This window comes from Trachemys scripta, chromosome 3 (assembly GCF_013100865.1).
Source record: "Trachemys scripta elegans isolate TJP31775 chromosome 3, CAS_Tse_1.0, whole genome shotgun sequence".
Classification (NCBI taxonomy): domain Eukaryota; kingdom Metazoa; phylum Chordata; order Testudines; family Emydidae; genus Trachemys; species Trachemys scripta.
In genome coordinates, this window is record NC_048300.1 from 122,716,080 (window position 1) to 122,743,087 (window position 27,008).

General features: G+C 40.8%; 1 protein-coding gene across 4 annotated transcripts in view; it reads right to left on the reverse strand.

The window, feature by feature from the left end:
* Positions 1-532: 532 nt before the first annotated feature.
* Positions 533-27,008, reverse strand: part of CEP57L1 (centrosomal protein 57 like 1) — a 38,156-nt gene continuing 11,680 nt past the window's right edge. For 3 of the 4 annotated variants that reach the window (XM_034765905.1, XM_034765906.1, XM_034765904.1), the window contains exons 3-11: positions 24,910-25,089; positions 21,041-21,162; positions 10,981-11,097; positions 10,594-10,671; positions 8,007-8,102; positions 6,992-7,069; positions 6,644-6,873; positions 4,925-5,069; positions 533-1,027 (exon numbers count right to left, since the gene is read on the reverse strand). In XM_034765905.1, coding sequence (XP_034621796.1) covers positions 803-1,027; positions 4,925-5,069; positions 6,644-6,873; positions 6,992-7,069; positions 8,007-8,102; positions 10,594-10,671; positions 10,981-11,097; positions 21,041-21,162; positions 24,910-25,089 — 1,271 coding nt within the window. In that variant the 3' untranslated portion in view covers positions 533-802. Of the gene's footprint in view, positions 1,028-4,924; positions 5,070-6,643; positions 6,899-6,991; positions 7,070-8,006; positions 8,103-10,593; positions 10,672-10,980; positions 11,098-21,040; positions 21,163-24,909; positions 25,090-27,008 lie in introns of those variants that run through there. The other variant, XM_034765907.1, reaches the window with a different exon arrangement.

The following is a 27,008-nucleotide window of genomic DNA, read 5'->3' on the forward strand; positions in this document are numbered from 1 at the left end:
AAGCCCTCTGATTGGCAAGTGTGTATAATACAAGCCATTACACTTTCAGAAAAAGTACTTCGTAGAAAGAAGACCTTCTTGCTCTATCATTGCAAGTGACTTATTGCCAAACTCCCTCTGCAAAACAAGCAATCTTCAACATCAGTCCATGAATGCAGGCACTAAAAGTTTATGTCCTAGATAATTTTACATTAAAAAAAATTAGCGAGTGCACATTCACAACAGACATTGTACTTGTCTGCATTAATTGTAAGAACCCAAATATTCAGTCCTCACAAAAGGAAGACTCCCACTGACTCCACTGGGAATTTTGGCCCTGTTAGGGCTGCAGAAGCAGGCTTCAAGTATCTCCTTTGAGCATGGAGGAAACGTGATAGTCCTGAGTTTTTGCCCTACATTAAGGAGTTTTCCCTTCCTCCTCTACTGATATAATTATTTCAAAGTGTGTACATGTATGTCGATGAGGAGGAAAGTGGGTAAAAGAAACAGATTGCATTTCTTATATATTTCAAAGATAGTTTTATTTTGCAAGCTAAAAGAAATTGGGACACCTCATGAAACAGTTAAAACAGATTTTATTACAAATACGTTTAGCTACAGGGAAAGTGAGTTTGTTCAACCCAAACTTAAGTTTCAACTGAAATTTACTATTAGACTAGCAAATATTTAGACATGGCATAAATAAAATATTAAACTTTTAATTTAGTCTAATATTTGTTAAATTCAAACCTATGAAGTGTCAGACATTTTTTTTTTTTGGCAATATCAGTACCAGGCACTACCTATATGATAAAATGTAAAACTATTGTTCCCACATGATATCATCTTTTTTCAGTGTTGATTGAAGTTTCTGCACATTTTTTAACAGCTGAAGAGAGCTTTTGCTTTTCTGCACAGGGCAGTTTTTTGATGCACTTCCGCTTGGAGGAACTGGAATCTCTCTTGTTCCTTTTAGGTCATCAGATTTTGGTAGGACATGAGCTGACTGTCTTTTCAATTTCTGAGTTTTTTGCTTTAATTTGTGGACCTAAAAATGAAGATTATGCATAAAAGTTTTAATGCTCAGAAAGGATACCAGCTAGAGACCCAGGCACCACTTAAGAGGCACACAGTCTCAAACACCAACGATAAATGAAAAGAGAGTTTAGCTTACCAGGTTTATTTCTACAGAAGTAGCAAGCATAAGAACTTTACTTTGAAAATGTAAATAAGATAATATAAAAAAAAATAGTATTTTTGTAAAATTCAAAACATAAATATTAGAGAGAGTGAGTGTTATACTGGTCTACAATTTTTGAGAAGTCGTCTGCTTCAGAGATAAAATGTGCTATTTATTATGTATTTTGATGTGCTGAATTCAAATATGACAATTAAAACAACTGATTGGCTACTGTTTCTAAGATATTTAAGTTTTTACATTTTATTTCTATGTATATTGTGTAGATAGTAGAGTTTTAATCATAAATTGTAAACCTAGGTCTTTTCATGTGTTTATGGTTGCTTTACATGATAATATTTCACCTGTCCTGTTTATGTAACACTTTAAAAACCAGCAAAAGGGTTATATAAATAAAATTTATTATGAAACAAAAGGCAAAAAACTATTATGTACATAGTTTAGTCCTATTCAGTGTCTACTCGGCGTTTCTTGGCTTGTCTTTTGTATTCATTAAATGGAGCATCTCTTGTCACTGTCCAGCAATAGTCTGCAAGCATTGACTGGCTCCATTTGCCCTGATTGCAACAATGGAGAAATGCTATGTCCTCGTGAAATCGCTCGCCGTGCTTCTCGCTCACTGCTCCGCAGTTTGGTGGAAAAAAAAAAAAAATCTAGAGGAGAGTGCAAAAAATGTATTTTTAGTGACATGTTGCAACCAAGGCTTTTGTATGCCTTGAGGAGGTTTTCCACCAACAACCTGTAGTTGTGTGCCTTGTTGTTTCCGAGAAAATTTATTGCCACTAACTGGAAGGCTTTCCATGCCGTCTTTTCCTTGCCACGCAGTGCATGGTCAAATGCATCATCTCGAAGAAGTTCACGAATCTGAGGACCAACAAAGACACCTTCCTTTATCTTAGCTTCACTTAACCTTGGAAATTTTCCACGGAGGTACTTGAAAGCTGCTTGTGTTTTGTCAATAGCCTTGACAAAGTTCTTCCTCAGACCCAGCTTGATGTGTAAGGGTGGTAACAAAATCTTCCTTGATTTAACAAGTGGTGGATGCTGAACACTTTTCCTCCCAGGCTCCAATGACTGTCGGAGTGGCCAATCTTTCTTGATGTAGTGGGAATCTCTTGCACGACTATCCCATTCGCAAAGAAAACAGCAGTACTTTGTGTATCCAGTCTGCAGACCAAGCAAGAGAGCAACAACCTTTAAATCGCCACAAAGCTGCCACTGATGTTGGTCATAGTTTATGCACCTCAAAAGTTGTTTCATGTTGTCATAGGTTTCCTTCATATGGACTGCATGACCAACTGGAATTGATGGCAAAACATTGCCATTATGCAGTAAAACAGCTTTATGACTAGTCTTCGATGAATCAATGAACAGTCTCCACTCATCTGGATCGTGAACGATGTTGAGGGCTGCCATCACACCATCGATGTTGTTGCAGGCTACAAGATCACCTTCCATGAAGAAGAATGGGACAAGATCCTTTTGACGGTCACGGAACATGGAAACCCTAACATCACCTGCCAGGAGATTCCACTGCTGTAGTCTGGAGCCCAACAGCTCTGCCTTACTCTTGGGTAGTTCCAAATCCTTGACAAGGTCATACAGGTCACCTTGTGTTATGAGGTGTGGTTCAGAGGAGGAGGATGGGAGAAAATGTGGGTCCTGTGACATTGATGGTTCAGGACCAGAAGTTTCATCCTCTTCCTCATCTGACTCAAGGGAGAATGATTCTGGGGCGTCAGGAACCGGCAGTCCTTCTCCGTGGGGTACTGGGCGTATAGCTGATGGAATGTTTGGATAAAGCACAGTCCACTTTTTCTTCTTTGACACACCTTTCCCAACCGGAGGCACCATGCAGAAGTAACAATTGCTGGTATGATCTGTTGGCTCTCTCCAAATCATTGGCACTGCAAAAGGCATAGATTTCCTTTTCCTGTTCAACCACTGGTGAAGATTTGTTGCAGCATATGTGTGGGGTCCACCTCTTGTCCTGATCTCCAATTTTGCAGCCAAAATAAAGGTGATAGGCTTTCTTAAGTATAGTGGTTATACTGCGCTTTTGTGATGCAAAGGTCACTTCACCACAAACATAGCAGAAGTTATCTGCACTGTTCACACAAGTACGAGGCATCTCTGCTCACTTTGGCTAAACAGAAATGTGTCCCTTTGCAAAATCAAACACTGACAAATAAGAGAGCAAGACACTGTATGATTTCTAGAGCTGATATAGGGCAATTTATTCAGCAGAGTGATGTAAGCTCCGTTATGATTGCATCATCCATGACTTCTAGGAATAACATGATGCAATTCATATCACGTATGACGCAATACCAGCTTCAGATTGCATCATTCATTGTTTTGCCTAAAAAGCAAGTACTGTCCAAACCCAGTCACAGATTTATTCATAGATCCAGTCAAAGATGTATTTTAGTAATTTCTGGTTTAAATTGAGATCCCTTCCCTTTATAACTCACTTATCCTCCGCCATTCCCAAGTCAAGGGTCGTATATACTGACCCAATAGCATATCTTGAAAACTAGAGCCAATCAACAATTTTAAGCATCATTTTCGTTCTCAGTGTCCCAGAATTAGTAAAGTCTGACTACATTTATTTCAGAAGCATTTTGGCTGTAGAGCAGTGTTATCTAAGGCTATGTCTACACTACAGCCGGTATCGATGCACTGAGATCGATCCACCGGCAGTTGATTTAGCGGGTCTAGTGAAGACCCGCCAAATTGACAGTAGATCACTTTCCAGACAACCCCTGTACTCTACCCCCGACGAGAAGAGTAAGTTAAGTTGACGGAAGAGTTTCTCCCATCGACCCTCCCGCGATAACTCAACCTAAGGTACATCAACTCCAGCTACATTATTTACGTAACTGGAGTTGCGTAGCATAGGTTGAGTTACCTAAGGCTATGTCTACTCTTAAAATTCTACACAGGCACAGCTGCAGCACTATAGCTGCACTGTTGCAGGGCTTCAGTGTAGACACTTACTACAGCAATGCTGTAGGTAATGCACCTCCCTGAGAGGCGGTAGCAACGGGTTAAGTCAGCGTAACTACATCTCTCAGGGGTGTGGATTTTTCATACGCCTGCGAGACGTTGCTATGCAGATATAACTTTTTAATGTAGACCAGCCCTCATCAGTTATAATATCCTACTTATGGCAATGTTTTCCACTTTAGCTTCACTCCAGATGTTCAGTATCAGCCATTGTATCTAAATATTTACCTAAAGCCTCAGCACCTCACGAAGCTCTTTGTAAGAATAAATATCAATCATGAGATTGATATTACTATGAATGCTTTTGAATGTCAACCAGAGAGAGAGAGAGAGAGAGAGAGTGTGTGTGTGTGTCTGTCTGTCTGTCTTGACTTGCATGTACCCTGAAACCTGCACTGAAGGACACTCCAGGAGACAAAATTAGGGTATTATGAGAAAAAGTTCTGGACATATTTTGAAGTGTTCATTATGTAGATTTAAGTTTGAACTACTTCTAAAGATAAAAAAAACTCTAAAATGCATTCAAGCCATCATTGCTTTCTAAATAGAGACAGGGATGAGTGTTTGAATCTGACACACGCTTCAAATAAGTTTCTTGTTTGAACCTGTGTGTCTTGGAATCCCAATGGGACTGTACATTCTAAATATAGGCTCTCTCTGGCAACAGCATGAAAAACTATTTTCATCATATTCCAATAATTTGCTCCTAAGTAAACTCTTTAAAAATTATTTCCTTACACTAGCTTGGTGTTTTTTCAACTTAGATATCTGTTCCCCTTTAATTTCCATTTGCTTTACAAGACAATCCAATTCACGTTCTAGGTCTTCACGAACTTCACAGTTTTGAGTTTCTTGTATCTGCTTCAAGAGTTCTTGATGCTCACTGTTAGAGACAAAGATATTAGACAATAGTATTGGTATATTTGAACGACATTCTTCTTACATGTACTTCTGTTACATTGCACAAGTTTCAACTCCAGATGGTCTCCTCACTAGAGAAAGAAAGCATGTTAATCGCCATGACATACAACTAATACTTTTTATACTAATATATATATATATAAAATTACTCATTCATATTTTTTCATTACTTATTTTCCTTCTACTCTGAGCCTGCAGCTAGTATACTCATTTTGTTACATCACAACCATTTATCTCGTAAGACTGAAGAAATAAGCACCCGAGTGTGCTGGTACTGCAGTATCATGCACAATGGGAATTTGGAATGTGAAAAATTAAAGAACCTACTAAAGTAAATAGCAGGCAATACACACAGAGTATACTGGCCAATTCCAACCCCTGTCTAGGTTGCCTCAGAGTAAGAGCGCTTAACATAATTCAGAAAAACTTGTTTTACAACCACTAATGAAAGTTATACTGCTTTTGTCAAATTAATCAAGTAAAATTAAGAATTCTACTGGGCAAAATTAACTGCGTGGTTTGTTGCTACTGGCAATTACTGTTCCAAACATTTCACTCTACAAACTAATGAGAGAAACTGTAGTTTAGAGCTCCCTAATGCATGGAGTAAAGCTATATATTAATTACAAAGGATAAGAACATTTCCCAGTTAGAAGTTATTGATCAACAAGCTCTTTGTGGCAAACGGCCATGCCTCCTTTTATATTTTAATACGCCTAGCACAAAGTGAGCACAACTGAAAATGAATAATTATTTCTTCTCTTCACAAATTCTTCCAGTTTAAATTGCTACTCTAAAACAAATATTTTCTCTGATTGGCACACAACTAATAAGGGAGCTATAGCTAGAGCTCTGTGAAGAAGAGATTCTGCAAACAGCTTAGATTAATCAATTCCACATGTCCTGAAATGAGGACCAACAACTATTTCAGCATGATTTGTAAGATAGGAATTTTAAAATGCAATTTTGATTCAAAACACACATGCTATTTACAAGGATTAGATGGACACCAGCATAACATCTAGTCTCCAACCAATGCAGTTGTCCTTTCTGGACTAATGGCCCTTTCATCTCAGGCTTCTTGTCAGTCACAATAAAGTCAAAGCTGGCAACACCCCTACAGCAATATGGTTTACTCTTCTAGGTATCTGATAAAAGGTTTCTCCAAAAGGAAACCTACCATTTTGCTGTGTAGCTTTGAGGATAAGGATATCCTTCAGGCCTTATTTTAGATATGATATTAGAACAGCAGGCTAAGTGTGGCTTAAAAAAAAAAAAAGCCCTAAAAGTACAAAAGAACCTCCACTATCTGCTCATGAGGCTGTTTAAATGCAAGGGCTATAAAAGCTTCCCAATGATAGAAAATCCTATCTGCAAGATCCACCCAAACCCCATTCCCCAAATATTTTTAGATCCAAACATACTCTAGTACAACCTCCAAATAGCCCTCACATGCCTGCAGCTTGCAGCCATTTTTACTGAGAGCATCACAGTCTTTTTATCCTTTGGGAGAGAATAACACAGATGCATACTTACAAGCTCATTTGGCCTAGCTCATCTTGTATCGCCAGCAAAAGGTCAGATAGATTTTCAGTGACAGAAGAAGATGTGGAACGAGAGGATACAGATTTGCAAGCAATTGTTCGTCTAGAAATTCTGTGTTCAGCTGCTTCTGGACACCGTGACAAGATACATGGACTACGATGTTTCATCATATGTAAGACACTTTGTACGTTTGCACTAACAGAATGGCTGGAGCTGGCAGACTTGAGAGAGGAGAAAAGGAAACTTCTGTAAGAAGCAATAACGAAGGGAATTAATGGAAGAATGTTCATTTAAAAAGAATGTGGACACACGTTTAAATGAGAATCTAATCAGGCTCACCTTCCCAGCCACAAAAGGCAGCATCCCAGCCTTTAGGCAAAATTGTGGAGGATGTACTTTCTTCAGAGCAGATTTTTTCTGACAGACAGTAGACAGAAGACATGTTTGCCTAACAGTGCAACCTTAAAATTATTCTTTCAAAATTAGACTGTAAACTCTTTGAAGCAAGAGCTGTTTTTGTTCTGTGTTTGTGCAGTGTCTATCACAACAAGGTCCTGCTCCAAGACTGAGGCTTCTAAGTGCTACCACAATACAAATAATAAAGAAGAGCATAACCCAAGTATTTTGTCAACAAGCCTTCCCCACCCACCCCCAGTGAGAACAAGTCTGAGCTACACTTCAGCAACAAATCATTCCATACAAAAGCAATGCTCCATAATATCCAGTGAAATATGCAGTCTCGATTCATCTCCTTTAATGGGTATTAAAGTTTTCCTACTTCTTCCAAATACAGAAGAATTTCCAATAAGACTGAGATCTAGTACACAGTTAATCTGACAATTCAGTAGTAGATTACGATTAGAGAAATTTAGCACCACCTATGTGGCATTTAACAGACTCAGTTTTACAAGTCGTGTCATTTTAGCAGACCTGCAATGCCTGTGGATGAAAAGAATGCAGTGGATGAAGTTCATCTTGACTTCAGTATGACACTTGCTACAGCATCTCAAAAAAATCCTAGTTCAAGTGGTCTTGAAAGTAAATTCAAAAATCGACAAAGGGACCATAAACACAGGCCAGTGAAATGGCCATGCATAGTTGCTGCTGGAGTGGACAAGTTTTCTATTTAAAAACTAGGCATTACTACACTAAACATATTTTAGTTATCTAAAGAGAGGGAAAAACAGCATATTATATTTCCAGAGTAAATGACAGAGTACAGAGAGCCAACAGAACCCCACCCACCACCACTTTTCAAGTAGCATCCCTATCACTCCATGAATGAGATGCTACAAAAATAAGAGAGGCATGTTAGAGACATTATCACTCTGCAAATGACAAACTTGCATGTTACTTTTGCAGTTTTCTTTTTCCGGCTTTTCTTTTTTGGTTCATTTTGAGATGACACTGAAGACGTTAAAATTCTATTGATCTCAAGTCCAGTTTGAAGCTATAGTAATGAGAAAAAAGTATTTAATATCAAATGTTTTTAAATAGCACAGATTAATCCTCTCTTTCATGTGTCGACGAAGATTCAATTAGATGCATTACTCACTGAAATCTCTGGGAGGCATAAGGATTATAAAAGGGGATATGGAGACGGAATATGATACAGGATGTCATGGTATCAAATATACCTAGCAATCTCCAAGGCAGCGTTGAAATTTCCAAACCCAAGTACAGCAACGGTATCTCTTGGACTACCACAATTAATGCTGCAGTGAGCTGGGGATATGGCCATTTAAAGCAGGAAGAGGTTTGGACAACATAGGAACAGACATATTGCGTCACCAATGGTCCATCTAGACCAGTGTCCTGTCTTCCAACAGTGGTTGGAGCCAGACGCTTCAGAGCAAACAGAATAGGGCAACTGAATGATCCATCACCTGTCATGCAATATTTAGCATCAGTCCCATTGTCCAAGCCAGGGTTTTTTCTAGGCATTACTTTACAATTACTGTTGTCTATACAAGATTAGTGTAATAAGGCAGTTAACATTCATCCTTTTAAGGGATGAGGACTCCATCTTTGCACATATAAACAGACCTGGCTAAAAGATGTGGTAGAACTATCATCAGCTCAAACTACCCCAGCCAGATACTTCACTGAGCATGAATCAAGAGAAGATTGAAGGGAAGTCATGGCACCTGACCTGTAACAAAGAAGGTTTCCCCACCCCAAAACCAACTCTGATAGATCCTGGATTATGGTAAAAATCTGACTAGTAGTCAGCATACTGATCACATTACTGCACCAGAGTCCTTTCTTGCACTGATGGAGTCTCTCTGCAGTGGCACTGAAGACAAATTAATTGCTCTCGGCAAGCTCTGTATTATGTATTTTTTGATAAGGTCAGACATGCACAGCAGGCTTTCTGCTTATGTGGTGGTAAAACCAGTTAAGGGAGAGACCCAGAGGATTGTGTTTTGGGCGTGGCATTCAGCTAAATTCTGGAGGTGTTGGGGTAATTCTACAGTTCCTGACTGATGGAAGCCAGTGAGGTTGTGTTGGAACTGCTGCAGGAGGCGACTGCAATGGTGAAAATGGGTAAGGAACTAGCTTCTGTTATTGTAAAACACTGTCATATATAAAACATGGGAGGTAATTGTCCTGCTCTGTTTAGCACTGGTGAGGCCTCAACTGGAGTACTGTCTCCAATTCTGAGTACCACACTTTAGGGAAGATGTAGATTAAACTGGAGAGTGTGTCTAGAGGAGAGCAACAAAAATGACAAAAAGGTTAGAAAACCTGACTTATGTGGAGAAGTTAAAAAAAGTGAACATGTTTAATCTTGAGATAAGATGACTGAGATGGGACCTGATAACAGCCTTCAAATCTGTTAAGGGGTGTTATAAAGAGGACAGTGATCATTTGTTATGTGTTGTCTGCTGAAAGTAGGATAAAATGTAATGGGCGTAATCTGGAGCAAGGGAGATATAGGTTAGATATTAGGAAAAACCTTTATAACTATAGGGGTAGTTAAGTTCCAGAATAGGCTTTCAAGGGAAGTTGGACAAACACCTGACAGGGATGGTTTAGGTGTACTTGGTCCTATTTCAGCACAGGGGGCTGGACTAGATGACCTCTTGAGGTCTCTTCCAGATCTGCATTTCTGTAATTGTTAGGTCCTTGCAACACAAGAGCTGAAGAGTAAGTATTCTTCTACAGTAAATTCCCAAAAGAATTGCCCTCTTTCAAAACAGCTGCTACCTAGTATAGTTCTCAATGAGAGTGAGGCTATGACTGCCCATAGCTAACATGCCCTCTTTTAAAATGGCTACTGTCTCTCAGTGTGAGTAAAATCAAGCTGCACTCTGGGAAGATGATGGCCCTGGCAGCAAAAGCAGTTCTTCACAGAATTCTCTATAGAAGATCATTTATTTTTCAAACTCTGATGAAGAATTTTTTTATTTAATAGTGAAAAAATGAATCTTACAAAGAAAAAGGTCTCTAAGTGTAGTCAAATGTATAGGATTTCAGTGAGTTTTAACCTTATGGAAAGTTGAAAGTCTCTGTGTTATTCCATTAAGATAGTTCAGGACAAAAAGTTTAACCTAGGGTGCTAAGTTGCTTAATTAATTATAAAATGGGTCAATTAACAAACTAACTTCTTACAAATTCTCAGAAAATTCATTGTATATTCAATGAGAATGTACTCTAATTTTAAGGAGAATGTGCTGTACTCTTTGTGCATTTAAAAAAAAAAAGGTTGAATCCCTGCTTTAAGTGCAAAACACAACTCAAGTCTTACCTATAGAGCTGATGTTATAGAAGAAGCCAAATATACATAAAAATATAAACCTCACTAAGCAAAGCTTATCATTTTGAGTTGTCAATTTGGCGTTACAGAACTTTTCCCAGCTAATAAACAGGTTATAAAAAGTGTCTTGAATAGCAACAGTATTTCCTCAGCAATAAATCAAGTAATTTGGTTATCCTACCTGAGCAGCTTTGTCTTGTATTAACTTACGCTGATGCTCTTCTTCACGAAGCTTTTCCTCCAATATTTTGATCTTGTCCTGAAACAGAACATAAGTATGGTTAGTCACATTAAGGCTGGCCCAGTGAATCAGAATTGGCAAGTACCTAGCAATTTAGTAATTTTGACTATAACAAGATTGAAGGAATCTTGAAAAGCAGGCTTAAATTCCTCAGATTTATAGGAAATGAAGCCTGAGGTAGAAGGCAAAGTGAATGTGGAGATCTTCTACTCCTCTGCTGAGCTACAGTTGATAAATGGTCTGTGTATTTTATAACAATTGGCAACCGTGGCACAAAGAAATTTGAAATGAACTGTAACCACACATGGTCATGTTAGGCTTGCTTACTTCTGCAGTTCTCTGTGTAGTGAGAAGTCTGAAGCACTCTTTTTCTAGGACTTCAAGCTTTTCAAGTTTTGCATGGAGCTCCATATGTTTCTGATCTTTTTCCTTTTGAAGCTGAGTCTGGAAAGAATAAGCAAAAGTGGAGTTTGACAGCTGATAAAATAGTTTGACACACCAAGAAATCTCTCACCACAGTGAACTTTGTTTAAATAGTTTACAATTTTAAGTATTAAGTTCAGTGCTATGAAAAATGCCAGACAGACAAAGCAGTGTTCAGTTTCCACCTCTGTCAGAAGTTGATAAAGTACATGTAGAAACTGAAGAGAAACAGTCAAATGAAAAAGAGTCCCAATTCAATTACATCACATAATTGCAAACAAAAACTAAAACCTGACAAATTTTGTAAGTGCTTGTATACAAATGCTAGAGGTCTCAATACTAAGATGGGTGAACTTGAGTGCATGGTAATAAATGAGGATATTGATATAATAGGCATCAGAGAAGATTGGTGGAACAATGATAATCAATGGAACACTAAAATACCAGGGTATATACTTTGTAGGTATATACAGAGTAGGTCATGCTGGTGGGGGAGTGGCATTGTATGTGAAAGAAAGCATAGAGTCAAATATAGTAAAAATCTTAAATGAATCAAACTGTACCATAGAATCTCTATGGAGAGAAACTCCATGCTTGAATATATTACTGACCATCTGACTAGGATGGTGATTGTGAAATGCTCAGGGAGATTAGGAGAGGCTATAAGAATAGAACACTCAATAATAATGGGAGATTTCAACTATCCCCCTATTGACTGGGTACCTTTCACCTCAGGACAGGATGCAGAGATAAAATTTATAGACACCATTAATGACTGTTTCTGGTAGCAGCTAGCCCAGGAACCCACCAAGGGGAGAGGAAATTCTTGATTTAGTCCTAAGTGGCGTACAGGATCTTTTCCAAGAGGTGAATATAGTTGAACTGCTTGGTAATAGTGATCATAATATAATTAAATTTAACATCTTTGTGGAAGGGAAAATACCAAAGAAGCCCAACATGGTAGCATTTCATAAAGGGGAACTACACAAAAATGAAGAAGCTAGTTAAACAGAAATTAAAAAGATACCGTCACAAGAGTGAAATGCCTGCAAGCTGCATGGAAACTCGTTAAAAACACCATAATAAAAGTTCAAATTAAATGTATATCCCAAATTAAAGAACATAGTAAGAGGACCAAAAAATGCCACTGTGGCTAAACAGAGTAAAAGCAGCAGTTAGAGGCAAAAAGGCATCCTTTAAAATTTGGAAGTCAGATCCTACTGAGGAAAATAGAAAGGAGCATAAACTCTGGCAAGGCAAATGTACAAGTATAATTAGGCAGGCCAAAAAAGAATTTGAAGAGCAACTAGCAAGAGACTCAAAAACTAAACAGCAAATTTTTTTAAAGTACATCAGAAGCCTGCCAAACAATCAACCAGTGGGGCCACTGAACGATCGAGGTGCTAAAGGAGCACTCAGGGAAGACAAGACCATTGAGGAGAAGCTAAATTAATTCTTTGCATCAGTCTTCACTGCTGAGGATGTGAGAGATTTTTCTCACTCCTCAGACATTCTTTTTAGGTGACAAATCTGAGGAACTGACCCAGACTGAGGTGTTGGTAGAGGAGGTTTTGGAATAGATTGCTTAAACAAACAGTAATAAATACCTAGAACCAGATGGTAATCACTCAAAAGTTCTGAATGACCTCAAATATGCTACGTAACCTCTCTTAATTCAGCTGCTGTAACAGATGGCTAGAGGATAGTTAATGTCATGCCAACTTTTAAAAAAGGTTCCAAAGGTGATCCTGGCAATTACAAGCTGGTAAGCCTAACTTCAGGACGAGGCAAGTTGATTGAAACTGTAGTTAAGATAGTCAAGATAGTTAAGACCAAAGCAGACTGTGAAGAACTTCAAAAAGATCTCACAAAACTAAGTGATTGGGCAACAAAATGCAAAAGAAATTTAATGTGGATAAATGTAAAGTAATGCACATTGGAAAAAATAACCCCAACTATACATACAATATGATGGGGGCTAATTTAGCTACAACTAATCAGGAAAGAGATCTTGGAGTCATCGTGGATAGTTCTCTGAAGATGTCCATGCAGTGTGCAGCAGCAGTCAAAAAAGCAAACAGGATGTTAGGAATCATTCAAAAAGGGATAGAGAATAGGATGGAGAATATCTCATTGCCCTTATATAAATCCATGGTACGTCCACATCTTGAATACTGCGTACAGATGTGGTCTCCTCATCTCAAAAAATATATACTGGCATTAGAAAAGGTACAGAGAAGGGCAACTAAAATGATTAGGTGTTTGGAACAGGTCCCATCTGAGGAGAGTTTAAAGAGAGTAGGACGTTTCAGCTTGGAAAAGTGGAGACTAAGGGGGGATATGATAGAAGTATATAAAATCATGAGTGGTGTGGAGAAAGTGAATAAGGAAAAGTTATTTACTTGTTCCCATAATATAAGAACTAGAGGCCACCAAATGAAATTAATGGGCAGCAGGTTTAAAACAAATAAAAGGAAGTTCTTCTTCACACAGCACACAGTCAACCTGTGGAACTCCTTGCCTGAGGAGGTTGTGAAGGCTAGGACTATAACAGGGTTTAAAAGAAAACTAGATAAATTCATGGAGGTTAAGTCCATTAATGGCTATTAGCCAGGCTGGGTAAGGAATGGTGTCCCTAGCCTCTGTTTGTCAGAGGGTGGAGATGGATGGCAGGAGAGAGATCACTTGATCATTACCTGTTAGGTTCACTCCCTCTGGGGCACCTGGCATTGGCCACTGTCGGCAGACAGGATACTGGGCTGGATGGACCTTTGGTCTGACCTAGCATGGCCATTCTTATGTTCTTATGTTAGTATAGAACAGAATTATCAGACACATAGATGAACACGATTTGTTGGGGAAGAGTCAACACGGCTTGTGTAAAGGGAAATAATGCCTCATCAATCTATTAGAATTCTTTGAGGGGGTCAACAAACATGTGAGCAAAGGTGATCCAGAGCATATAGTATACATGGACTTTCAGAAAGCCATTGATGAGGTCCCTCACCTAAGGCTCTTAAGCAAAATAAGCAGTCATGGGATAAGAGGAAAGTCCTCTCATGGACCAGCAACTGGTTAAAAGATAGGAAACAAAGGGTAGGAATAAATGGCCAGTTTTCAGAATGGAGAGAGGTAAAGAGAGGTGTCACCCAAGGATCTGTACTGGGACCAGTATTATTCAACATATTCATAAGTGATCTGGAAAAGGGGGTAAACAAACAGTGAGGTAGCAAAATTCGCAAATGATACGAAACTACTCCAGATAGTTAAATCCAAAGCAGACTGCGAAGAGTTACAAAGGGATCTTACTAAACCGGGTGACTGAGCAACAAAATCGCAGATGAAATTCAATGTTAACAAATGCAAAGTAATGCACATTGAAAAACATAATCCCAACTATACATCTAAAATGATGGGATCTAAATTAGCTGTTACCATTCATGAAAGATCTTGGAGTCAGTGTGGATAGTTCCCTGAAAACATCCGCACAGTATACAGAACCACCACCAACTAAACCATGCAGTTGGAAGAGGCAATTGTCTAGGGCACTGGCATATTAGAGGCAGCAAGTACTCAATATCTGTGTATGCGCATAAACTACGAATTACCTAGGTAAGAACTACTAGAGTCAGCCTGGACCTGGAGGAATAGGGAAATAGTGGTCACATTGTAAAGCGGCCAGAGAATGCGTGAGCAAAGTGCTTGTCAACAAAGGTCTCAGTTGGCATGTTCCCTTCTGCCTCCCACCTCCTAAATGTCAAACTTGTGTAAAGGAATGCTAAAGTCTATTACACAGCTCAGCCACTACGTGGCACTATGTGTAAGATACCTTATTTACACTAGCCTCAGCCATACCTGGCAGAGCATTAATGGATCTTACAACGAACACAACTGCTGTGTACCTTGCGCAGATGCAAGCTCTGTAGCCAGTCCATATCTGATATAGCAGGGGTAGGTAACCCATGGCACACGTGCCAAAGGCAGCACACGAGCTGATTTTCAGTGGCACTCACACTGCCCGGGTCCTGACCACCTGTCCGGAGGGCTCTGCATTTTAATTTAATTTTAAATGAAGCTTCTTAAACATTTTAAAAGCCTTATTTACTTTACATACAACAATAGTTTAGTTATATATTATAGACTTATAGAAAGAGACTTTCTAAAAACGTTAAAATGCATTACTGGCACGCAAAACCTTAAATTAGAGTGAATAAACGAAGACTCGGCACACCACTTCTGAAAGGTTGACGACCACTGTGATATAGGAACATGCCATGGTGTCAAAAGTAAACTAGGCCAGAAGAGAACAGAAGGAACAAAACAACAAAAGGTTGCAGGATCTCATAGACATACCACTCTTCAGTGCCCCAGAGAACGTCAGCTTTGACAAACCTCCACAATGGACAGACAGGAAGAATTCTGAATTGCAAAAAAGCTCCACTGGGAAACGGGACATATACAGTATCTCTTTTAATTTAGGCTATGGAGAACCAGTTCGAGCATCTCTTTATATCCTTTGACTTTACAGAAGACAGTCACAAAGATGTCTATGAAAGGGTTCTGGCTATGTTTGATGCACCATTTATACCCCTGAGAAATGTGCTTTTTTTTTCAAACCAGCAAATTCAAGAACCAGGGGAAAACGTTGAATGTTTTATAAGAGCTCTGCATATATTGGCTGAAAACTGATTTTGGGAATACAAAAAACATAAAAATATTAGAGACAGGTTATTCGGTTAAGAGATACAAATTTTTCACAGCAGCTACATAGAAGACAGACTTAATCCTAGCCATAGCTATACAGAGAGCAAAGCAGTCTGAACTAGTCAAACAGAACACCAGGTAGGAGCAACTTGACATCCCTGAAACTAGCTTAGAAACAATAAGACAGACACTTGAATGTTCAAAGTATTACCATAAAGCTCCCAACGCAAGGAGAGAGAACGCCCCCAGACTAAAAGGGACAAATTCCAACCTACATCCACAAGGTGTGGAAAAAGTCATATCCCAAGAGATGATGCATGTCCAGCCAGAGGCACATGGTGTGCTAAATGCATGAAATATGAACATTTTGCAGCTGTTTGTCGCACCAAAGGAGTCAGGAAGTTGACTGATATGACAGACAATCAAGAGCCATTGTTTCTGGGATCTAGAACTTGTGGCGACAGAGAACCTGCCTGGAGAGTGAAAGTGAATACTCATGGCAAAACTATTGACTTGAAAACTGACGCAGGAACAAAGGTCACAATACTTCAGAAGGCACTTACAATCACCTTCAACCTCTCACACAGCTGAAGTGACCCGACACCACTCTGAATAGCCCTAGAGGTATTCTGAACTGCATGGGCCAGTTCACCAGAGAGGCAACTTTCAGAGACAAAGGCTTTGCATTCAGACTGTATGTGATCAAAGAGTCACAGACCAACAACCTTCTCAGCTGCAGTGCGGCAGCCATGATGGGATTAGTGAGTAAGGTGGAAGAACTTGGTGGAATATTTGGTAATATTAGACTTTTGCAAGGAGATCCGGTACAAATAACCTTAAGAGACAATGCTGAACCATATAGCGTACATGAACCTCACAGGATTCCTGTCCCATTACTTCATAAACTGGAAACTGAGTTAAAGAGAATGTAAGGGATTGGCACGTTGAGAAAATCTCTGATCCAACAGCATGGTATGCCCTAATGATAGCAGTAATAAAGAAAAATGGAAAAATAGGGGTCTGCGTGGATCTTAAAAGACTTAATGAAGCAGTTGTGGGAGAAAAATATATCCTCCCCAAAGTGAAAGGAGCTACAGTAACCTCCAAGCTGGATGCCTCGAGCAGATACTGGAAAATTCCTTTAGTCCAAGAAAGTGCACAACTGACTACATTTATCATACCCTTTGGGAGCTTTTGCTTGTGAAGATTATGTTTTGATATTACCAGTACACTTGAAATTTTCCAAAGGAAATGGAAGAACTGTTAACTACAATTCCATATATGGATCTTCAATGGAAGAATACAACAAAACCCTCAAAGTCCTAGGCCTAGTCAGTGAGTCTGGACTGAAGCTAAACAAGGGGAAAATGTGGTTTGAGCATTGGCCTGCTAAACCCAGGGTTATGAGTTCAATTTTCAAGGGGGCCACTTAGGGATCTAGAGCGAAATCAGTACTTGGTCCTGCTGGTGAAGGCAGGGGGCTGGACTTGATGACCTTGCAAGGTCCCTTCCAGGTCTAGGAGATAAGATTTCTCCTCTTGGAGATAGCCTAATGTCCTTCATGGGTGAAGTTTAACGATTAATTAAATGCCATGAATGTACCAACCAGTCAGCTTGGTGGCCAGGCATCAGCAAGGATGTGAAAAATAGTTAGTTTATGTGAACATTGCGGATCTAAAAAACCAACACAATACAAAGAACCTTTAGTAACATCACCCCTATCGGAGAGGTCTTGGAAGAGACAAGCAGCAGATTTATGCAAATTCAGAGGACAACTGGTCACTATGGTCTATCGTGATGCTATAGGATTAAAATATGACTATGTAGATCATTATGTCAAGTATCAGGGGGTAGCCGTGTTAGTCTGTATCTACAAAAACAACAAGGAGTCTGGTGGCACCTTAAAGACTAACAGATTTATTTGGGCATAAGCTTTCGTGAGTAAAGACCTCACTTCTTCGGATGCATAGAGTGAAAGCTACAGATGCAGGCACCAATGGTCAGTATATAATGCCTGCATCTGTAGCTTTCACTCTATGCATCCGAAGAAGTGAGGTCTTTACTCACGAAAGCTTATGCCCAAATAAATCTGTTAGTCTTTAAGGTGCCACCAGACTCCTTGTTGTTTATGTAGATCATTGTTGCTACCACTGTTATATAAATGCAACAAATCTTGTGCAGAGTATGACATGTAAGGTGTCAATGGAAAAGTTATGGTTTGCTGAATATGATTATCCTATTTGTATGCATGTATCATTTTCATATTTGAAGTTATGAAAATTGACTGTATATCAGTATTTCAAATGAATTTGCTCCTGTTAACACCCACAAAGTAGTTTACATCCAGTCTAGCCAGCACATTGTGAATGGACTATTCAAGTTGATGACCCATTAACAAACACAATGGGCCATGGAAGAAGTTTATCCCCACCTGATGGACTTTCCTGTGGACATTTCAGCCAGAAGATGGGTAATGGCCCCTTCTATGACTCACTGAAGCATGCAAGGGCATGTAACCAGCTCATGTGACACTGGACTCCATCTTGTGCCTGTACTTTTCCACTGGCTGTACTGAAAGCAGACCATCCACATGGGAGAAACTGCAAAATGCCCTGGAAATCTCTCCATTTTGCCTCTTTCCTGCTCTGATCTCTGGAATATGGACTTCTACCAATGGGAGAAATCTAATCAAGGGACTGAGGACCTTCCAATCTTTTGGAAGCAACCAGAGACTTGACTTAAGTCAGCAGTTTATGCCATCACTGCTTCCAACCTGATCCAAGAACTTTGTAATTATTGCATGCATTTGATTCCTTTAACCCAGTGGTTCCAAAACTTGTTCCGCTGCTTGTGCGGGGAAAGCCCGGAGCAGTGAATCGCGGCCACTGGGAGCCGCGATTGGCCGAACCTGCAGACGCGGCAGATACACAAACCGGCCCAGCCCGCCAGGGGCTTTCCCTGCACAAGTGGCGGAACAAGTTTGGGAACCAGTGCTTTAACCAATTTTAACTCTCACCTTTCTTTTTTCTTATAAGCCAATCTTTAAATATTAGATACTAAAGGATTGGCAACAGTGTGATTATTGGGTAAGATCTAAGTTATATATTGATCTGGGTATGTAGCAGTTTGGGATCAGAACCACCGTTTGGTTGATGAAACTGGTTTTAAATAACCACTCATCATTAAGTCTAGTGTCTGGGAATTGAAACAGAGACTGGAATACCGAAGGAGGCTGCAGTTCTGATTTCTTGTTAGCCAGTGTGGTGAGACAGAAGTTTACTTTTGTTGCTGGTTTGGTATAACTTATGGAAGAATAACCACCAGTTCTGGGGTATTTCTGCCCTATTTCTCAGCAGTTTGTCCTGAATTTGGTATCTCAGTTGTGACCCACTGAAGCACAGGTATATTCCCAGGTATATAGAAATAACGTACTTGAAAGATATAACATGTTGCAGTATTATCACTTTTGCTCACATTAGTATTCCAGAACAACTTGTGATGGACAATGGACCACAATTCCCTGCAACAGAATTTAAGTCATTCTGAACGAAATATGATTTTGAGCATATTACTAGCAGCCCACATTACTCGTAAATGAATGGAGAAGCTGAGAGAGGTATACAGACAGCCAAGAAATTCTTGCTCTTTGAGTTACAGATCAACACCAATAGCAGCTACTGGATACAGTCCAGCACAACTGCTGATGGAAAAACAACTCAGAACTACTGTTCCAAGTTTGGGAAAGAATCTATCTCCGAAGTGGCTAGTTATGAAAAGAACAGTCCAACTGGATACAAATGCAATAAGAGCCTAGGAACACTTTTACAACAGACATAATTCAGTTAGAGAGCTGCCAGCTCTAGCCTCTACATAAATCCATGGTACGCCCACATCTTGAATACTACGTGCAGATGTGGTCGCCCCATCTCAAAAAAGATGTATTGGAATTGGAAAAGATTCAGAAAAGGGCACCAAAAAATGATTAGGGGTATGGAATGGCTTCCATATGAAGAGAGACTAATAAGACAGGGACATTTCAGCTTGGAAAAGAGACTACTAAGGGGGAATATGACAGAGGTCTATAAAATCATGGCTGGTGTGGAGAAAGTAAATAAGGAAGTGTTATTTACTCCTTCTCATAAACACATGAACTAGGGGTCACCAAATGAAATTAATAGGCAGCAGGTTTAAAACAAACAAAAAAGGAAGTATTTTTTCACATTACGCAGTCAACCTGTGGAACTCCTTGACAGAGGATGTTGTGAAGGCCAAGACTATAACAGGGTTCAAAAAGAACTAGATAAGTTCATGGAGGATAGGTCCATCAATGGCTATTAGCCAGGATGGGCAGGGATGGTGTCCCTAGCCTCTATTTGCCAGAAGCTGGAAAATAGGTGACAGGGGATGGATCACTTGACGATTACCCGTTCTGTTTATTCCCTCTGGGGCACCTGGAATTGGCTAATGTCTGAAGACAGGATACTGGGCTAGATGGACCATTGGTCTGACCCAGTATGGCTGTTCTTATGTTCTTATAGAGAAAAAGGATGGACAACTCCAGCTGTCAAAGAAAAAGGATTCAGCACCCAGATCATATGTGAGCAAGACTGCCAGCAGAGAGTTCAACAAAAACCATTGACATCTACAGTTTGCTCCTCAGAAGGAACAGATAGCAGGTGCAGAACAAGATGACAACGACAAGGATTCTAGACCAACCAAAACCAGTCGTTGCAACTAATGGACTGCCAGACGACCAAGTTGTTACAAGTTTGGGTTGTGTAATTAGAAAACCAGAATGATTCAGAGACACTTAACAGACCAATATATACTGAAATTCAAAGACAGTGTGATAGTGTAAATATAAAAAACTTACAGGGGGAGATATAATGGAACACTAAACTGTATTATACAGTTCAGCCAATAGGTAGCACTGTGTATAAAATACCTTATTTTAACAAACTTCAGCCATACCTGCCAGAGCATACCTGTTCTTATAATGAACACATCTGGTGTTTATCTTGGCTACAGAGCTTTCTCTGGGCAAGCCACACCTGACACACGAACATGACAGCTTATTAGGAACTCCACCAACACCAGCAACCATTTTGTGTAATTATCTTTTAACAGCTATTCAGAGAATCACTTTTGGTCATTACCAATCTGAGCAGAACTGGGGAGATGTGATAGGTAGAAAGTACAATCTTACCATTTCTACAATTTCATGCTCTTATTGTTTCTTTTATGATACTAAATACTTCACCTGTTGCTCTAGAACCATATTCTTTTCTAGCTCTGCATTGAAAACCATTTTCCTCATGTAATCCAGCTGTTTCTCCAGTAGGGAGCACTGGGACTGTGCTGCACTTAACTGCACACTAACATCTGTGGAGAGAGACAAACACAGTGTAGAACAGTAGTTTTGAGTAACATTTAGCCTGTCCCTCACCCTATGGTCTTGGAGATTAAGAAGTTTTTGGGTTGGTATTTAAAAAAAAACAAAACAAAAAACACAGTATTTGGGCTGGGCTGGATTAACAGGGAGTATTTTAACATGTGCAAGACTTGGGATGTGTTTCCAGGCCCAGATGCTGATCTGTGTTACTATTGATTTCACAGGAATTACTCACCATTTACACCAGTATAAACCTAATCAAATCTGGCTCCCTCCTGCCTCCTCCATACCTTTCGTCAGATTTGGAGTGCCATATAGATAGCACCGAGTTCTGGCCTGTAGTGATGTCCTGGTTCTTTTAGGAGTGCCACCAATGGACATCTCATTCAGCCAACCTCAGCAAGCAAAGACCGATTGAGGGCCTGCTCCCTATCTTGAGGGCCTGAAGCCCTCCTGGACTCTCGTGAAATAGCTATACTTCTCACAGAAAGAGCTACTTCATAGGTTTTATTACATACACTACCTAAAGCCAGTTTATTTAGCATCAAGCTGAAAAGTCACTCGATTGACCAGACCAGGAGGATAAGGTAGACAAGGCTTTCTTTGGACAACTAACAGAAGTTTCCAGATCACAGGCTCTGGTTCTCATGCGGGACTTCAATCACCCTGACATCTGCTGGGAGAGCAATACAGCAGCGCATAGACAATTCAGGAAGTTTTTAAGAGAGTGTTGGAGACAACTTCCTGATGCAAGTGCTGGAGGAACTAACTTAGAGGGCATACTCCTCTTGACCTGCTGCTCACAAACAGGGAAGAATTGGTAGGGGAAGTAGAAGTGAGTGGCAACCTGGGCAGCAATGACCAGGAGATGGTCGAGTTCAGGATCCTGACAAAAGGAAGAAAGGAGAGCTGCAGAATACAGACCCTGGACTTCAGAAAAGCAGACTAACTCCCTTGGGGAAGTGATGGGCAGGATCCCCTGGGGGGCTAATATGAGGGGGAAAGGAGTACAGGAGAGCTGGCTGTATTTTAAAGAAGCCTTATTGAGGGCGCAGGAACAAACCATCCTGATGTGCAGAAAGAATAGAAAATAGGGCAGGCGACCAGCTTGGCTTCACAGAGAAATCTTTGGTGAGCTTAAACACAAAAAGGAAACTTATAAGAAGTGGAAACTTGGACGGATGATTAGGGAGGAGTATACAAATATTGCTCGAGCATGCAGGGGTGTAATCAGGAAGGCCAAAGCACAATTGGAATTGCAGCTAGCAAGGGATGTGAAGGGTAACACGAAGGGTTTCTACTGGCATGTTAGCAACAAGAAGGTGGTCAGGGAAAGTGTGGGACCCTTACTGAATGGGGGAGGCAATCTAGTGACAGATGATGTGGAAAAAGCTGAAGGACTCAATGCTTTTTTTGCCTCAGTCTTCACAGACAAGGTCAGCTCCCAGACTGCTGCACTGGGCAGCCCAGTATGGGGAGGAGATGAGCAGCCCTCAGTGATGAAAGAACAGGTTAAGGACTATTTAGAAAAGCTGGACATGCACGAGTCCATAGGGCCAGATGCAATGCATCTGAGGGTGCTGAGGGAGTTGCAGAGCCATTGGCCATTATCTTTGGAAACTCGTGGATATCGGGGGTGGTCCTGGACAATTGGAAAAAGGCAAATACAGTGCCCATCTTTAAAAAAAGGGAAGAAGGAGAATCCAGGAAACTACAGACTGGTCAGTCTCACCTCAGTCCCCGGAAAAATCATGGAACAGGTCCTCAAGGAACCCATTTTGAAGCCCTTGGAGGAGAGGAAGGTGATCAGGAACAGTCTATATGGATTCACCAAGGGCAAGTCATGCCTGACTAACCTAATTGCCTTCTGTGAGGAGATAACTGGGTCTGTGGATGAGGGGAAAGCAGTGGACGTGTTATTCCTTGACTTTAAACAAAGGTTTTGATACTGTCTCCCACAGTATTCTTGCCGGCAAGTTAAAGAAGTATGGGCTGGATGAATGGACTATAAGGTGGATAGAAAGCTGGCTAGATCGTTGGGCTCAACGGGTAGTGATCAGTGGCTTGATGTCTATCTAGCAGCCAGTATCAAGTGAAGTGCTACAGGGGTCAGTGCTGGGGCCAGATTTGTTCAACATCTTCATTAATGATCTGGATGATGGGATGGATTGCACCCTCAGCAAGTTCGCAGATGACACTAAACTGGGGGGAGAGGTAGATATGCTGGAGGGTAGGGATAGGATCCAGAGAGACCTAGACAAATTGGAGGATTGGGCCAAAAGAAATCTGATGAGGTTCAACAAGGACAAGTGCAGAATCCTGCACTTAGGACAGAAGAATCCCATGCACTGCTACAGGCTGGAGACCGACTGGCTAAGCAGCTGTTCTGCAGAAAAGGACCTGGGGATTACAGTGGATGAGAAGCTGGATATGACTCAACAGTGTGTCCTTGTTGCCAAGAAGGCTAACAGCACATTGGGCTGCATTAGTAGGAGCATTGCCAGCAGATCAAGGGAAGTGATTATTCCCCTCTATTTGGCACTGGTGAGACCACTGTGTCCAGTTTTGGTCCCCCCACTATAGAAAGGATGTGGACACATTGGAGAGAGTCCAGCGGAGGGCAACGAAAATGATTAGGGGGCTGGGGCACATGACTTATGAGGAGAGGCTGAAAGAACTGGGATTATTTAGTCTAAAGAGAAGAGAAGAGTGAGGGGGGATTTGATAGCAGCCTTCAACTACCTGAAGGGGGTTCCAAAGAGAATGGAGCTCGGCTGTTCTCAGTGGTGGCAGATGACAGAACAAGAAGCAATGGTCTCAAGTTGCACTGGGGGAGGTCTAGGTTGGATATTAGGAAACACTATTTCACTAGGAGGGTGGTGAAACACTGGAATGGGTTATCTAGGGAGGTGGTGGAATCTCCATCCTTAGAGGTTTTTAAGGCCTGTCTTGATAAAGCCCTTGCTGGGATTATTTAGTTGGGGTTGGGCCTGCTTTGAGCAGGGGTTGGACTAGATGACCGCCTGAGGTCTCTTCCAACCCTAATCTTCTATAATTAGTAAGGCAATATTTGGTTAATTTTTTGTATAGAAAATTAACAAATTATGATGATTGGATAGGACTGTATTCAATAGCAGCTCACCAAAACATACATGAGTACTCCTTCAGTTGAGAGAACCAACAGCTGTATTAACTATTTCTATTATTAATACAGTGACAGGTTCGTCACAGAGGTAAAGATGTCATGAATACCATGACTTTTCTTTGTGTCCAGTTTCACAGACTGTGGAGCTGCGGGGGCAGGGGCACCTGGGTCATGGCCAGACCACTTATGCTTCTACAGCCCAAGTTGGGACAGCAATCCAGCCGTGCCAGGGCCAGGAAGGGTCATCACAGGGGGTGGCCCCTGCCTGCAGTCTGTAGCAGGGAGCTGGGCTAGCCCTGTGGGACAGGAGCCATTGCTGTGAGGTGAGTGCAGGGTGGATTCACTCTGCAACACTCCCACCCCCAAGGCCTCTTTCCCCTCAGGGTCAGGACCCAACTGCCCCTCCCCCCCCACACACGTAAATCCCTCCCCTACATTTTAAATGACACACCTATAACATTATACACCACTTCCTCCTAAAGCCATGACTTTTACTAAATTTATTGCAACTGCTCCAGGATTTTTGATTAAAAAAAAAAAAAAAAAAAAAGTGACATGTCTGCAACTCTAATTATCACCATTGGAGAGAGACCTTTTTTCTGTTGTATCAATTCCTCATGTGCTAGATCTTTCGCATTTGTTTCATGCTGCAAGGTCTTTTTATACTGGGCAGCCTCAATGGAAAGGCAACTCAGGTTATCTTCAGCCTGCGACCTCTCCAACTCCAGACGACGGATCTTTTCTTGAAGAGTTTTGAGGGCTGACATCAGAGCTGGTGAACAATTACAAGTTAAGTCTTTATAGTGGATTTTAAAAAAATGTTTTACTGCATTGCAATATAGTGTTAGCCATTAAAAAATTGTATTGATTCCCAAAAAACAAACAGAATTTTTAAAAAAAACAATAAGGGTTATGAAATGACAGTGTACTTTTTACATAACAACCTTCACTGATATTTGAAACAATTGTTTTGCTTCCCCAAGTGGTATATGTGTTTTTTAAAGCCATATACTCCATTTTCCTTTTTAAAGGGAGTAGAAAAGACCATTTCTTAAAAAAAGAAAAGAAAGAGTACCTGGGATAAATAACTCACCAAATTATTAGAAGAGCCACAGCACCCACTGGAAAAGTTAACAGTGGGTCCTACAGAGACCCAGCACATTCAATGTACACCTGATAAAACAAACGCATTTTGCATGTAGCTAAGTGAGCGTGTGCTGTGTATACATGCATGGCCATCTTCACTCCAAATGCTAGTAAGGAGTGCCAGCAAGTTATAGCAAATTAAATATCAGACTAAAGACTAGAACCCAGGTCTCTAAGTTAAACAGCCAATGCCTAACTTGCAATGCCTCCTGGAGAAGAGTGAGTAATACTTTTTAATTTCTAGATTTCAGAGAACTTTGCAGAAAGGGGTAAGCATTGTTTGCCCAGTTTTACAACTAGCCTAAATACAGAGATTTGCATCAGAGGCAGAGTGATCTACTGGATACAACATAGGTTTGCTATTGAGATTAGAAATTAAGTGTTGTTTCTGGCTCAGTAGTATTTTCTGTGTAACTTCTGCACTTTATTTATGCTCTGCTCTTCAGTTACCCCAATCTCAAAATCTGCACATTCCTTCTAGGTCAAAGGGGCATTTTCATAGGGATGGCAGGAAAGAGGAGGAGTACGTTTTAACAGATCCTAAATTTTTCTCTCACTTCTGAAAGCGAGTTTGAGTGCCAACAGAAATTCTCTATTGCCCTTTTTTCTCCCCAATATCTGCTTTATTGACAAAGAACTGCTTCTACTGTTAAACAATAGCTTAACATTCAAGAAATTGCCATTCTTGCCCTTGAAAAAAAGCTGCTTGGATGAGTCAACTTCAACATCTATTTAGGATTCACTTATTGTGGCATCATGTGATTGTTTTGGACAGATCGAAGGGAAAGTTAGACACTGGAAAAATGTCAAGGAATTTTTACATTTCAAAAAAGTATTTGTTCCCTAATGTAATGTGTGGTTAAAACTGTGCTTTCAAATGTTTATGATGAAGCATCACCACAGCTACAGCTTTTACTATGAAGATGCTATTGCCTCTCCATATAGTCACACACCTACAGTGAAAGGGCCCGATTCTGACACAAACTAAGCACTCTGTGACATTCCAATAGCACACACAAGCCTAAAGGTTTCCCAAACCCAGACAGAGGATTCTCTTGGTGAGGGGGAAATAATGTCCCCCTTCTCCCCGCCAGCCACCCCCATTTTCCTCAGAGCACAGTGGTTGGCTGGATCATGTTGCAGTGACCCCCAGCTGGCACAATGGCCCCTAATCAGAGCCGGCTCCAGGCACCAGCGAAGGAAGCAGGGTGCTTGGGGGGGGGGGGCAGTGGAGAGGGGCAGCACGCCTGGGTCTTCAGCAGCAATTCAGTGGCGGGTCCCTCAGTCCCTCTCTTCCTCTTTAAGCTGCTGCCAAAGAGGAAGAGAGGGAGTGAAGGAACTGCTGCTGAAGAATGAAGCGGCGTGATTGAGCTGCTGCCGAAGTGCCGCCGATCGGCTTTATTTCTCCCCCCCCCCCCCCCTTCGCTGCTTGGGGTGGCAAAAAAGCTAGAGCCGGCCCTGTCCCTAATGTACTGGGGCCTTAAACTTGGAGCAATACTGTCCCCAAGATCAGGGACTGGAAGGCAGAAATGTGGTAAAAAGTTA